The 15,948-nt window shown below is 43.6% G+C and overlaps 1 protein-coding gene across 1 annotated transcript in view; it reads right to left on the reverse strand.

Annotated features, from left to right (window-relative positions):
- bcas3 (BCAS3 microtubule associated cell migration factor) overlaps positions 1-13,951 on the reverse strand; it is a 299,931-nt gene extending 285,980 nt beyond the window's left edge. Inside the window, exons 1-6 of the mRNA XM_070828991.1 lie at positions 13,877-13,951; positions 11,803-11,894; positions 11,616-11,670; positions 10,772-10,847; positions 9,837-9,943; positions 3,111-3,192 (exon numbers count right to left, since the gene is read on the reverse strand). Coding sequence (XP_070685092.1) covers positions 3,111-3,192; positions 9,837-9,943; positions 10,772-10,847; positions 11,616-11,670; positions 11,803-11,873 — 391 coding nt within the window. The 5' untranslated portion in view covers positions 11,874-11,894; positions 13,877-13,951. The remainder of the gene's footprint in view (positions 1-3,110; positions 3,193-9,836; positions 9,944-10,771; positions 10,848-11,615; positions 11,671-11,802; positions 11,895-13,876) is intronic.
- Between the last annotated feature and the right edge of the window lie 1,997 nt (positions 13,952-15,948).

The following is a 15,948-nucleotide window of genomic DNA, read 5'->3' on the forward strand; positions in this document are numbered from 1 at the left end:
TGCACCATAGCTTTGAGGATGTGAACACTGGTCCATTCAACTTTCCACAGTCTGAAACAGACAGCAGAGCCTGTGAAACATTTGCTTACCATTGTGACTGTTTCGCTATTTAGGGAGACACTAGGAAAGAAATCAGACGTCTCAATGTTGTTGATACACCAGTTATTATAATAACACATTTGAATGCGTTCCTTCGTTCAGCTTGGTCTGCATTGTGTCTTTAAAAAGACTCTGAATTTGGGGGCGTTTACTCTACATTTAGTTGAGGTTGTGAAAAATACCTGCAGCTTGTGTGATATTTTCAGACTGAGACGATATTCAATACACCCATTCTCAAATATGTTCATTCTGTTTCCTGTTATTTTCATTTGTGCCACTGGGACGCAATAATAATTAGTCAATTAGTCAACTCAGAATGGGAAACTAGAAGGGATTAAATCAATCAGATCCAATCAAGCTGTTTTAATGAACTTTTAGTTCACCTTAGCACTTACTCAAACGACCCAGCTGTCACTCACAACTGTACCTCCTAAATGCTGGAGCCAACGTCAACAAAAGTGTGATATATATCTATATAGATACCTACCTACCTACCTACCTACCTACCTACCTATCTATATATCCTGACTGTTGGCTCCCTGCCGCTATGGGTTCCAGCTAGCAGTGCTGGGCTAGTCCTCCTCGGTCAGATGACACTAAACTCAGACCACCGGCTGCTCAGAGCCTGGGCTCCTTTACAGCTTGTCCACCTGTACCACCTGTACACTTTTTTAGATTTATGTCATCCTCAGAATAGACGTGGACTCAGCGTCAAATGGTAGCCTGGTTTGTCAGCCTGACAAACATGACAGACCAAGTCATGTCCAATAACACAACAATAATGTGATGCTAGACTGAGCTGACACGACATCATCATTAGTCAAGTTTGTTTAATCAAATTTTCCAAACTCAGCAAAGCAAAATGCAAATAAATTAAAACGTATTTGTTAACTCAGCTTGATTGCATTTTGCTTCATTGTCTTTTTGATCAATAGAAATCGTTCCCATCGCAATATTTTGGCTTTTTATCTAACGTAGGGCATATCGATTCTCCAGTTTCTTAAAGTACACATTGATAATTTGCATGAAAACATATGGATGGAATCACACTTATTGGCTCCTTTACGCTGTTAAACTCTGGCTGCCCACCTGTGACCTGGGTTGGGGTCAAGGTGAAGGGTTGGGTTTACATTTTGGCCTCACAGTTATTCAGTGTTTTAGGGTTAAGGTCAGAAAAAAGTTGACGCTAACTTCAGGCCTCGGTGGGCAGGTGGAGCGGTTAAAAGGTTAAAAGGTCACAGGACCGCGGAGCGAGTGACATGAGAGTGAAATAAATAAGAGTGGAAGAGAACGGGACAGAACACAGCCAGTCAAATACTGAGGACATCTATTCTGTTACATATCATCAAGTTGTTATAGTCAGTGCATTCCAGAGTTTAATTAATGATGATCTGTCGTAATCTAATATTTAACGTACCCATCGTCCTTTCTTGTCGACGTCTACATACATTAGTTGATTTCCTACTTTCCCAGAATGACTTTTGCCACTTATTATTAATGCAGCATGTCTTCTGGCGGCATTACATTATTGTTTATTGATAGAAGAATCGTTATCTGTTCATTTTCCATTGAACATGTCTCCCTGCTTAACTGCTGCAAAATGACAGCTACAAAGAATCTCTTACCATCTGACATCTAACAGTTTGATTCGTGTTTAATGTTTTGGGAAATTAAAAGGGACATGTGGCAGCACCAGATACAGACTGAGGGAGGAGCACGTTATAGGTTACAATTACCAAGTGCAAACAGAAAACAGAAATAGCCTCTATAACATGTTCACCTGAACAAAATATCATAGAATCTTAAAGAGAGATTTAGAGCCGGCGAACAGAAGAGCAAAGGCACAGTGAGAAGTTTCCAGCAGAGCCTTTGGCAGCAACAAAGGCCTGACTTCAGAGGTCTGCCACCGCCGACTGAGAGCAGGCCAACACTAATCGTAGATTGACTTTAACATTAGGACGAGGCAGCATGGCGCACTCTTTAATTTTAATGATATAACACCACTTAGAACGGCCACAACCCAACACTGCATTAAAATGTGCTACGTAAAATGTAATTTTGAGTGTCAACCTAGAATGTTGAAATCAAGTTAACCAAAGTGGGGTTTTTTCCAGGACAGACATTTTCAAGTTATTCTGAAGAGACACTGCAGAGCACTGTATTTAAATGTACATACAAACACTTCTGCCATTCCCCTGACATGTCTGAGGATTAGAAAGAGAGATCTAGTGTTGAAAAACACAGCTAAGGGAGTGTTCGTGGGTGCCACTTCATGTGGTGAGACGAGGCGAACACATTTGCCTGCTGTCTCCTTCGAGGTATAGCTCTTGCTATGTGATCTCTGAGCTGCACAGCTGCAACGGATGCTGTGAGAATGCCCTTTAAGGAATAATGTGACGTGTCTTGAACCACAAGTTGTCCTTTTTGTACTTTGATTTTTATACCAAGTAAACAAACACGACATAACACCTTCGTTCATGAACATTAGAAGTTCTGTTTCTGTATGTTTGGACACAACCAGTTCACCTAATTCCCCTCTTCCCAGTGTTAACGGTTAGCTACACTGCACTAGCCACACTGACTGGCTGCTGGCTCTAGCTTCATATCTAGTGTACAGACATGACAGTAGCATCCACCTCCCAAACCAACTCTTGGTGAAACAGCCAACAAGCACATGTAAGTAAACGTTGAACAATTCCTTCCTAAATTTGGTTTTGACTGACAAGGGTTTTATTATGAAATAAAACAAATTGTATGAAATCATTCATGGTTTGTGAAGAAAAACACCAATGCCACAACAAACAATACTGTGAAATGTACTTGTCAGGCTGGAAAAACCTTGAGGGTGCAGCATTTACTGCCTCATGGTGACTAAAAGTCTGGTGAGAGGTCAACAACATTACCAGTGTAAAACAGGCTGCAGATACACTAATCAAAGCTCAGTCCACGGTGCGTGTTTTGGAGTTTGTTGTTTCACATTTAGACAAGGCTGAGCTTCTGCGGATACTCACTGATATGTGGCGCTGGCAGAATACGAGCAGCTCTCACAGGCCCGTGGCGCACGGAGAACAGCTCCTGGGCTTCCCCTGCCAGCTGAAAGAAAAGATTAGAATTAAAGAAGATGTGGTTCATCAGAGTCCCACATACTCAGGGTTTAGGTAATGCAGAGAGGTTGTCTACCTGCCACCATGTGACCTTCTCTGTTTACAGGTGTCACATGTTTAGGGCATTATTTCCCGTCTTGTACGATCTGATATAACGTGTGTGTGTGGAAACATCATGCATACACGATGGGACTGGTGTGTGTTCTTTTTTTCTGTAGTCAGCTTTATTCTACAAAGTATGAAATAACCATGAAGGATATAGGCCTAGGGAGATTTCTGCACAACAACAAAAGCACAAGGACAAAAATGTATTTGTTCACACTGTGAGAAAAATAATCTATTCCAACTGTGTGAAACTGGCTTTTCATAGAAAGAGACAGGGGGAGGCAGGGAGGGAGGGAGGGAGGGAGGGGAACGAGGGCGGCATGATGGTTGAAGTTTCAGCCAAACCACAGAGTAAAATCTACCGAGCTCAGAATAAAAGGCCCAGCGGCATCGCAATGCAAACGAGCTGCCTACACTTAGAGTGACGGAGCCAACGAGGGAGGGGTTAGTGCCCAGTGGGCAGAGGCCCGTCATGTCTCTGTCCCAGTCCGACTGTGAGCGTCAGAAACCCTCTCACCAGCGTTCCCTCTGTCTTGTCTGCATCATCACAAAGGGATGAAGAAGGCAGGCCTACCTGAATGTCACTGAATGCCAACACTAGTGTATGTCCGCCTCTTTAATAACGGATCTTCCCCTCATGTAATATTTGTGTTTGACAGCATAAAGCAGGTGTCCAGAAGACGAGCCTGCTCTCTGGCTGTGACAGACACCGACACTACACTCTGTCTGTGCTGTTTGTGAATTGATGGCCGTCAACAACCAAAGAGGGACTACGTTCTACAATGAACAACTTCCACATGGTGGATATGTAATAGGTAGAATTCAGTAGTTTAGAGTAAATGTTTAAATATGACTTCTATTAGGCCGACAAAAACAAATCCTCCCACCCAGAATTACAAAGTACATTTGCGCAGTATAATTGCACTTCTGACCTCAGAATTCCTGAAATCCTTTTTGTAGAAATGTTTTGATGGTAGATCTAATATACCACCTGTTTCACAGAATGATGAGAAATCTCTACACAACTCCCAAAAGCACGGTGCAGTGACACACACACACATAATATTTAAGTTTACAGTACTGAAGCTGGACTATCTCTGTGTTATGAAATAAACCACTGTACATAAAAAAAGAACAGACATCAGCAGCGGCTGTTTGTTCAGGTGTTTGTTTTACGGCAAATGTCTGTTTTTTTAACTTTTGCTCATCAACAGGCTTCGTTGATCAAACAAGTGCATTCCTGCACATTTGCACAGGCTTGAAATTACATTTAGGGATAAACAGTAAAGGTCAACCTATTACAGAGGATTTTAAAGTTTCCTGCATTTCTGCTCTTTATTGCTGATGAAATGCAGCCACGGTGTAAAGCACTTTAATGGACATGTGTGTGTGTGTGTGTGTGTGTGTGTGTGTCTGGCCCAGTTCAGCCTTCATGTGCTCATATGTGATGGTGGTATATTGGGTCAGTGGCCTGTGTGGCTCTTGGCAGTGTCTGGCATGTGTAATGGCACATTGTTTTAAGCGCAGAATGCCCCACTTTCGTTATTCTTTTCTGCGTTAAATTACAGTGAAACCTGCATTATCACTCTACTAGTGCTTTAATCTGTTTGTTTTAAGTCTTTAAACCCATCTGAGGGGATGATCGCTCTTTTGTGCAATTAGTAGCCTTTTCAAAGTGGCGGATTTGGATCTGTGTTTTTATTCAAAGTGCTTGAGGCCCAGCGGTGGTAGATTAGCACTGAAGACACGAGCAGGTTATACGAGCACTGACAGCAGGAATAAAAGGAGGCTGGCAGCAGGGTAGGATTCCTGTACAGGCAAATGGACCTGCGAGGGGGAATAATGGAATTTGCTGGATTAAAATGAGAAGAGGGGAGGGCGGGAGGTTAATGCGGCGGGTTATTGTGCATTACCCACTGCTCATCCTCGCCTTACACGGCTCTGTGTGACATCCGCTGCCATCAACAACATTCCCACCATTACATTAGTGGCCCTGCGTACGCAATATGCCAAATTGCTTTTTCAAAGTTGTTTTCCCTGCATACAGTTATTCATTATATTCATTTCATTTGTGGCTCAAATCCTTTTGTGGAATCACAGTGTCTGCTCCTCTGTTTTAATCTCTCAAATGTAATGCCATAAGCTGTGAACAGATATCTGGGCCATATTCACAAGTGAGTCTGCTCACTAACACAGTGCTGCGGGACATATTGGCCGTTTGCAGGCAGCAGGTGCTTCAGGGATCGTGCAGTAACAGGTGCTTGCTCTTTGGCCTCCATAACATAGCCGTAAAACGACAAGAGCACACCATCCTGATGTGAGGCCGATCTGCTGAGCAAACTGAAGTAAACCCTCTGTTTTTAACGTGAGGCGTCTCAGCATCCATCTCCCATCATGAAAACTACATTCTGTCAGTTTTAGAACTGAAGAAAACGATCGAGGACTTTGTTTGGGAGGGGACACAAACTCCTCCAAATGCACTGCGAACATAAAACTTGCACTTGAGTGTCAGTGTTGTATAGAAACTTCCTATCTCAAGTCGTACATTAATGTCTCCGGCCTCTCACACTGGATTATGGGTGCAGCACACAGTGCTCCAGGTCTCCAGCACTCCCACTGACACTTGCTGCAGACACTTTTCTTCCAAGCAGGTCATTTCATCTCAACACGTACGCAGACGGACAATTAGTCCGCGACAGTCTGCCTCTTATCAGGCAGCGGCGGATGACACCTCTCCAGTGTGAGGTGACAGTAATCTACATCACCTAAACAGCTCTGTCAGCATCCATACAACCAGTCAGACACCCCCAGCTCAGCCGTGTGCGTGTGTGTGCACACGTGTATGTTCCTCCTCTGCTGGGCCATTACAGAGGGTGTTGGCTTAGCAACTGTCACAAACACTTCACAGCCACTCAAGAGAGAGGCCGAGGCACCTTCGCTGCTTACTTAAAACCCTGCGAAAAAACACAGCCCAGAAACATCCCATAAACTTTCAAAACTGAAAGAAAAACAATGAGGAAGGCCAGCGTGTGATAACAGGCCGGGCCGTGCTGTCTGAATCACCATTGGTGTCAAGTTCAGCCGAGAGTGGAAGGCGGAGGAGCCTCGGCGAGCTTATATTTTTACTGGGTGTGTGTAGTGTGGCTCAAACAGCTGTAATCCTCTGCTCCACCATAACAACGGCTACAGAAAATCTGCTTGCAGCACAGCAGTTGCCACATCACAGTGGCCAATGTGTGTGTTCACACACGGAAAGTCAGAGTGTGTCCTCTTACCCGCAGCCCGTGGATGTTTACAAAGGGACTGATTAAGGATTTTGGTGTGTTTAGATCTCACAGGATGTATGTGAAGTTTGCATGTTTCAGTGACAGCCTCGGCATGAAAGGCGATACTCGGGGAGCGAAACCTTCGCGGCATTGTGGGTCATTTGTTAAGTCAAAGAGCAGACGAAATCTTCTAATGATTTTCCGAGACTGACTTTAAAGAGGTGAATTTTCTGAATAAGAGGTCTTGCCCACTCTGCTTGGGAAGAGTTCTGAGGTTTAACTTTGGCCCAGTCATCACAACATGTTCAGCCAGAGAGCATGTGTGACACAGTAATTACAGAGTGGATTCCTTCTTCACCTTCTTTAAGCTATTTATTTAGTAAATAATTCAACCTGTGCAGGCCACATCTGACCTGTGAGTAGCACAGGTCATGCTGACCATAATCAGCCTCCTCATTGCATTATCAGAAGGTCTCCCTCTTGTGGCCACATTCCACCTCAGCAGTCCTGAAGCTGGAGTAATGACGTGTGTTGAGCAGAGCCGACTAAATGAAGTTTGCTTACACTGTTTACAAGCAGTGAGCACAGTGTCAAACAGGCTATCTGTACAATCTGATGGAGTCCTACCCAGGCCAGAAAATAGCTGTTGTTGTTCTTGTTATTATTGTTCATGTGTGGTCGTTTCTGGAGCTGTAGTTTGTGGTGTTGCTTTGGTTTTCAATTTGTCATTTGTCTCTGGCCAGCTGTCTTTCCTGTAAACCTCCGCTCTCAAAATGGGCACCAGCTCCATCCCCCAGAACCAAGCTCCACACCAGGGGGGTTAGGGGGTTCTGCTCAGCTGCCCCCCGTCTGTGGAACTCTCTCCCTGACGATTTAGGGGCTCCACAGTCTGACATTTCTTTTTTAAAAAAAGCCTTTGATTCATTTATTTAATTATATTGTTGCTGTGTTGTGTTCCTGCTTTTATGCATCTTTTTATTCCTCTGTAGCACTGTAGAGATTTTATGCAATGAAAAGTGCATTATAAATAAAATGTATTATTATTATTATTATTATTATTATTATTATTAATAATAATAATAATAATAATAACCTCATAATATGCTGTATAATTATCTATTTCTTCCTTCAGTGACTCATGTCAATTTCCCTGATATTCTTATCATAGTGGATCACAGACACGTCGGTGTAATGTTATCCACAGCACTCATATTCATGTACATGTGTGTGTGTAAAAGGCCTGCGAGCATGTGTGTAGGAGTTATTTAGAGACGTGAGGTTCGTCAGTCGTACACAGTGTATGTGTGTGTGTGCACATTTAGATTACATGGCATCGATAAGTGGCCCTGTGTGAGGTTTTCAGCCGTGGCCACTTGGTGCACCTGCTGGTACTGAAGTGATTCACACAGTGACTCTGAAGCTAAACGACTACAGCACAATGAAGGTGAAACTGCCAAAATGTCAATGATTTAATTCAGTGCTAATCAAAGAAAAATCATTCTGATAGATGAGGAATGTCGGGACATTCTTTGTACTCATAGCGATCCTTTGTCAGTGCCAACAGCAACACTGGCTGCACTTAGTATTTATGGTAGATGTGTAACTGATCAGTCCCTGTCCACCCAAACACATGCTCCTCTTTTGTTTTCTCTACACCCTTCATTCAAAACTAGCAGTGAAGTTCAACAGGATCATTGGACTTCTGTTGCTGCCCTGAACCAGATGCTGTCCATAACCTGGCCAACACTGACACCTAGTGGACAAGCGCCTGTGCTGCAGTACCGTGGTGAGCAGCGGTGAAAAGGAACAGACAGATGTAGTGTGGTTAGAAACACCAGGATCAGTTCTCCTGTAGACAGGCATATCAGCATACTTCACTCTGCCATCACATTTTGATGTGTTTCACTGAGCTGAATGAAGATAAATACAAAGCACTTCAAATATCTCTGGTTTATTTCTTATTGTTCTACTATCTTTATCTCTTTTCATCCCTTTTTATCAGTTTCATTAATTCACTTTTCTTTCTCTGCTACTATAGTCTGAAATAGTTTTACTGTTGACATTCACTCATCTGTAAACCATCTGGAAGTCGGCTCCTTGAACACCAACATCCTTTATTGGCACTCTGTAATTTTAAAAGCTTCAAATATGGCCAGTGTGGAAGTACATGACTGTACACTGATGGCTCTCTGTGAAGATATTTCATTTGAGTGAATCTCCAGGAATTCTTTTGACTACAGCAAAGTGAGTTATTATCATACTTTATAATATAATTATTGTTATGTCTAAAGCTGGTGACATAATGTTAATTGAGGAAATGTTTCAGCACTACATGGTTTACTAAAATGCAGTGGGTGTCCAGTATATTAATCTAACATCTTTATCAGAAACCTGTACAGTGGAGTGTTGGAGCTGCTCTGATAAGCGGTCCGTAGGCCGGTATGGCTGATAGACTTCACCACACACACACACAGCTGCTACATTTCATCACTGTTCCCTCATTCTGTTTTTCATCAGCTGCCGTCGGGCCGTGGACATGTCCTGACTGGTCAGCCGGTGATTTGACAGGACTTTGACTTTTGAACCCAGTAAGGACATGTGGGGAGTCCTGAATCTTTGGGTCTCTCTCTTTAATTAAAGAGTTTGGTCTGAGCTGCTCTTTATGGAAAGCACCTTGAGATAACATTGTCATGTTATCTTTATTTAAATAAAGACTGATTGATTGATTGATTGATTGATGGATGGAGGGACACAATGTTTACATTATTCTGTCCACTGACACAGGGAGTACAAAAGTGACGCTCAACACCTAAAGTCAGTCTCGGTTTGGTAAAACCACAGAAAATAATGTACTTCATCGGTAATAAACAGGCCTGTTTGAACACAGTTTACTGATGAAAGCTCAGTGTGAACACGTTCTGGATCTAAATCTACTGTTTGGGGTTGTTTCAACGTGGCCACATTAAGCTGATCTGTAATCAGCTAACAGAGACTGAGTTTATATAACAACATATTTGCATTTCACAACTTTATGTACGCGTTGCATACTGTTTTTAGTTTGAACATGAAATGTGTACTTTAATTAGTCGACAGTCTTGTTTGCTCCTTTCGGTGTGGAGCCCTCTGGTTCTGTACATGACAGCTGTGGTGAAATGTTGCTCTGCATGTTTCGGCACACACATCATCTGTACGTGTCACGGAAATGAAAGCGTCTGGCACTAAAGGTCCGAGCGGTAAACGGCCCTTTAGGTGTGCAACTTACAGACACGCTCCAGATCTGCATCCCGTCAGTGTAGCCGATCATGAGGCAGAGAGGAGGCTCAGTGGTGCCGCTGTGCATCTCCAGAAACTCCGGATTGCGGGCCGTGTCTGTGGATTAAGTAAAGTCTCATCAGAGGATGTGCTGAACCATCCAACACTATGACAAACTAACCACACAAGAATTACATCTGGCACATGCTCATGTTAAATGTTATATTTCACATGTCATGAAGCTCTCTGTGTGATCCATGCATCCTTTAACCTTCTGCAAACTCATTACAATCCTTTTTTTGTTTGTTTCTTTGTTTGATTTTCTTTTTTCTTGTTATCTGGAAGTTTAGTGTCACAGCTCCAGATCATAACCCTATTGCACATTCACCACCACGTTCACTGTTTCCTATGCCTCGTTCCCTGACACATAAACATCCGAAGATTTCAGGGCTTCCAGAAGTGCAGCTTAAAGCTGAATCACCCCAAACTTTAAGGCTTGTCTGCATTTCAAATCAACCCAGCAGCAAGAGCAGATATCCCCAAAACACTGCCAAAGGTTCCAGCTTAACATTAAGGTCCACTCTTCACTTTGGACAAAGCTGTTTGACAAATGTCCAGAGCGGAGGGAGGAAATATTCCAACCTGCTGACAGCTTAAAGCTGAGCTTCACAACCTTCCACAGACTGTGGAGGGTTGTGAATCAGCTGCATGCTACTGCGGCAGAGCCTGCAGTGCACATCCATTTGTCACAGCCAACCAGGCAGCGTGTTCAAAAGCATGTCAGAGTACAAGTTTAAGATTCAGACTGCTAACAACAATGTTAGTTTACACGGTGTTCACAGATCAGTCAGTGTTCTTCACTGAAGAGATCAATGTGGTCAGAACTCCCTCTTTGTCAATCTGTAAACAAACCAAACTGAAGTTGTCTGACAGTTAGAGACTTACCGTTGATGTCAGCTTTCTCAAATCGAACCCAGATTATTTTCTCTTTCTCATCTGTGGGTGGAGCCCCGGTGTACGCCTGTGCACAGAGGAGACAGAGTGGTTACCACACACACAAACCCCCCCCCCTCAGATACCTACACCACTGCTTACTCCAAAATCTACATTGTTTTTAGATGCCACCTCAGGTTTGCATCACTTCCTGTGGTGATTTCTGATCAAAGCTCCTACTGATCACTCAGATCAGATTTCTTAACTTGATGATGCTTAGTTCTCCATTATTTTTCTAATAACCTTTCACAACAAACCTTTGACTGAAAGTATGTTCATGTCAGTTTGATGTAACTTTAAGATGTGACAACAACGTGACCCTTTGGAAACTTTGGTTTTCTGACAACTTTGTTCATAAATGCTTCCAAACCTTTGAGTGTTCAGTCTCCCATGCCGTCTGAACACATCATCACTGCTCTGCCCCCTGTCCACCCTGCATACTGACTGTGTAAAGTATGTACTTTATACTACATACTACTACAGTAGGATAAAGGAAATGTATGTACTTTACGGTTTTAAATCGGCAGCAAGCGACACAAGGTTAGAATGCCAATTAAACTTCACCATTGGAAAGAAAATGGTTGTCAGTTCTTTATTTCTCTTCCTCATCATCGTCTGTACTTCATTTGTATCTGCAGCTGTGAGCAGCTCCACTAGGGTGTCACTTTTCTAAGATGAACACAACAACACGCTCAAGGCACGCTCTTCTAACTGCAATCAGTAGGGTAGCGGGGGACGGGGACACAAAGTGTAACTGCTGCCATTATGAGTGAATGCATGACAGAGGTGACGTTACCTGGGGAACCACATCCTGCAGGAAGGTCACCACACTTTCCATGTAAGACTGCTCCCTGTGACAGCAAAAAGCCCACAGCTGTTGGTGACTTTGATATCACAGACATACAGATCTCTTATACACACACACACACACATCTGTCATCGTGATTTTAGAGGTTTCTAATAAAGCAGATTTGCGTCCTTACGTGGCAGCTTGTGCTCGCACCAGAACCCCTCCAGCACAGCGACTTGGTCTGCGTGGAGAGTCCGATGCCATTTTGTCTCCTGTTTGTTTGTCCTGAAAAAGGCACAAAGAGTCATTTTAGCATCGTACATACAGACTACCAATTCATTTGAACTGGTACTAACTTGCACTGATGAACAACTTGCTACAACATAAACACTGGTATGAAATCAGCTCTTCTGTGAGGATGTCTATGATTTAGCCACATGTGGAGGTTAACAAGTTAGACCACATGTCATTTAACAAAGCCCAGGGTAACAGCTTCAGGACTGTTTGGCATTTTTGTTAAATGACTTTGATAAATGACTTAGCTGCAAACGGGCTACAGTGGCTGTAATGTGATACTTTGGGGCAACCTTGCCCGCCAAAGTTCTCTAATAAAAGAGCTTGTTTGATCCACTGACAGGCTCAGAGTGTTATTCTAAGTGTGTGACAGCATCATGGAAAGGATCCCTACAGAGAGAGACCTGGAAGATCCTTTTGGTTTAACCACAAACAGCACACACACCAGACTACATTCACTAAAACAGGGATTTTAGAGAACAGGACAACTTTCAAACACCAGAGTCACACAAACAAACTGGTGGAGGCAGCGGTAGACCAGTGTCACCACTGTTACGTGACATAGAATTACATCTGGTTACTGCAGTCATTGTAGCTATTTCGCAGCTCCTGTCTGAGGTGATCTGCGGGACCAATTCCAAAACTTTTTGTACCTACCAGTCCTGTAGACCCAAAATCTGCTGAAATAGAGTCCAGGTTTAAAACTTTTGTTAAGTAATTTCCTGTTCTGACTGACTGCTCCATTGATCAACTAAACATTACAGTCGTTAATGTTACTGATTATCAGTCTAAAAGAGGCCACCACTGCCATATTCATCATATCTAATCATATCTGGAACAAAATACTGAAACAGGTCTCAGTGTCATGTAATCCAATGCAACAACAGCATCCTCACAAATGACCACACAACTGACTCAGCTCTTGGTGGCGTAGTTTGTTTTCAAATAAACATCTCAGACAGTAACAAGTGAATCACTCCAATAAGTCACTACCACAGCTCTGTTGGTGCAGCAACTACAGCCATGCAGATGTTGCACCAGGTGGTTGTGAAGCCTGCGGAGCAAACCCTCAATCATCTTGACAATCTACGTATGTTTCAATCTGCACCTCGCTGTGAGCGAAGAGTAGCAACCCAAAGAGGTGGACTGTGAATGGAGAGGGAGTGAAATGGAGTGTCTGAGGGCACCGTTAGATCAGAAGCTCACACATCCAGCAGAGCTCAAAGTAAAATGCATTAAAAATAGCATTAAAATAAGTGACTAGTGATCCAGCCTTTGCTTCAACCTCCCATTCATGACTCTGTTGCAGGTGAGATGGTCAGGAGAGGACACAGGAGCTGATCCTGAACACGCTGAGAGGAGCTGGAGGACGCTGCCACCATGAACTCCACCCAGGTAAGCTAACAATGGATAGATGGATGAATGAATGAATGAATGGATGGATGGATGGATGCTGGTTATGTGGACACCAACCAAATCCAAACTTTAGGATATGCAGCCATGTGCCACCTGAACACTGTGGTGGCTCATATGACAGATTATCACATGTCCAGTGAGCCAGATGTGATCCAGTGAAACTATAAGCCAAACACACCACCTTCAGTTCAAGAGCTGACCAATGCGGCACACTAAAGACAGAAGGTCCTGGTGCTCTGACTGAGCTACTCTCACTGTCCTAGCCTCGGCTCACACACCCTGAACTGATATCCAGCCAGCTCGCATCGCTACAAACCAACGGACCAACACGGACAACGACTGTGACACCTGCCAAGTCAGCTCAGCAGCGGCAGAGCTGCTGGCTAGCGCTAAACTTACACTGGAGAGATAAGGACCCCGCGGCTAACTGAGCTAGCTAGCATTAGCCCATAAAACTCCCTTGCAGTGACAAAAGGACACCGTTGAAGCCTTGAAGCAGGACAGGCTCCTGTCGGGCTGCACTAAGACTTCACTTTGGTGCGGTCATAGTTACGAACCGAGGTGCTGGAAGCTGACTGTGTCCTTGCTTGTGGACTTGTGTGCTGGTCTGTGGAGCTCCTTACAAAAAACGTCAAAACATAAACAGACTAGATTTGCGGAACTGCGTTGTGTAACTGCAAGCCAATCAGAGCACAGAGACGTTTTCGTCTAGCCAATCAGCCGGCGGCAGGGGCGGGCCTAATGAAGACGTCACGTATTGAAGACAATAGAGTTGACTAACAAGCTGGGTTCACACTGATGTGTCCTGTGCTGGTATTACAGACACTGTGGATGGTCTGTGCTGGTATTACAGACACTGTGGATGTCCTGTGCTGGTATTACAGACACTGATGTGTCCTGTGCTGGTATTACAGACACTGTGGATGGTCTGTGCTGGTATTACAGACACTGTGGATGTCCTGTGCTGGTATTACAGACACTGATGTGTCCTGTGCTGGTATTACAGACACTGTGGATGTCCTGTGCTGGTATTACAGACACTGTGGATGTCCTGTGCTGGTATTACAGACACTGTGGATGGCCTGTGCTGGTATTACAGACACTGTGGATGTCCTGTGCTGGTATTACAGACACTGTGGATGTCCTGTGCTGGTATTACAGACACTGATGTGTCCTGTGCTGGTATTACAGACACTGATGTGTCCTGTGCTGGTATTACAGACACTGTGGATGGTCTGTGCTGGTATTACAGACACTGTGGATGGCCTGTGACTGTTTTGATTTGTGGGTTCAGGAATGACTTTCTTTCCTTCTTTAGGAATGTCCTGTCATACACACCGGCTGGTAGAAAAAGCAGCCAAGCATGGGTCATTTTTACCACTGCAGTGCTGTTGTTTTTATTTCCTCTCATGAAAAGGCTGGTGAAAAAATGTGCAGCCTAATTGTATAATCAATAAATGTGGGGTTTGCTGAAGTTAAAGATTCTGTAGTCTTGTGTAGTCATTTAACTTCTGAGGTTTTCCAGGCATGTCCCACTGGAAGGAGGCCCCGGGGAAGACCCAGGACACACTGGAGGGACTATGTCTCTCGGCTGGCCTGGGAATGCCTCGGGGTCCCACCGGACGAGCTGGAGGAGGTGTCTGGGGCCAGGGAAGTCTGGGCACCTCTGCTAAGACTGCTGCCCCTGCGACCCGACCCTGGATAAGCGGTTGAAAATGGATGGATGGATGGATGAATAACAAAGACCCCTCGGCTGTAAAGCACTGTCTAAATTCAAGGCACTATGAGGCTTGTGATGCATTTCAATGGTGCTTTAATTGCTTCAGTGCAAGGGTTCATGGCTGTTTTTGGCTGTCTATACATCCATTCATTCACTCATCCAAACATCCATCCATCTATTCATTCAATCAATCAATCAATCATTCATTAATTCACCTAACCATGTATCCATCCATTTATTCATCCACTCATCTAAACATTCATCCATCTAACCATCCATACATCCACATATCCATTCATCCATCCATCCAGTCATTCATTCATTCATCCAAATAGATGAATGGATCTATTCATCTATTCATACATCCATATACTATCATATTGTATGTTTTATATGTAGTCTGTGCGGCGACCTTGTGAGCTTTGAAAGGCGCCCTAAAAATAAAATGTATTATTATTATCCATTATCCATTATTACCATCCATACATCTATTCATCCATCTAACATCCATGCTTTCATCCATTCATTCATTCATTCATTCATTCACTCATCCATTCATTCATTCATTTATTCATCAAACCATGCATCCATCCATTAATTCATCCAGTCATCAATCAATCAATCTTTATTTATATAGCGCCAATTCACAACAGCATTATCTCAAGACTCTTTACATAAAGAGCAGGTCTAGACCAAACTCTTTAATTAGAGAGAGAGACCCAACGATTCAGGAATTCAAAATTAAGGATTCAAGAATTCCCACATGAGCAGCATCAGATATTATATTGAGCAACAGTGGAGGAAGAACTCCCCTTTAACAGGAAGAAACCTGGAACAGACCCAGGATCAATGTGGGCGGCTTCTGTAGGGGTCTGTGTTGGGTGGAGGTTGGACAGAGAGAGAGAGAGA

The sequence above is a fragment of the Pempheris klunzingeri genome, chromosome 4 (genome assembly GCF_042242105.1).
Source record: "Pempheris klunzingeri isolate RE-2024b chromosome 4, fPemKlu1.hap1, whole genome shotgun sequence".
NCBI classification, from domain to species: Eukaryota; Metazoa; Chordata; class Actinopteri; order Acropomatiformes; family Pempheridae; genus Pempheris; species Pempheris klunzingeri.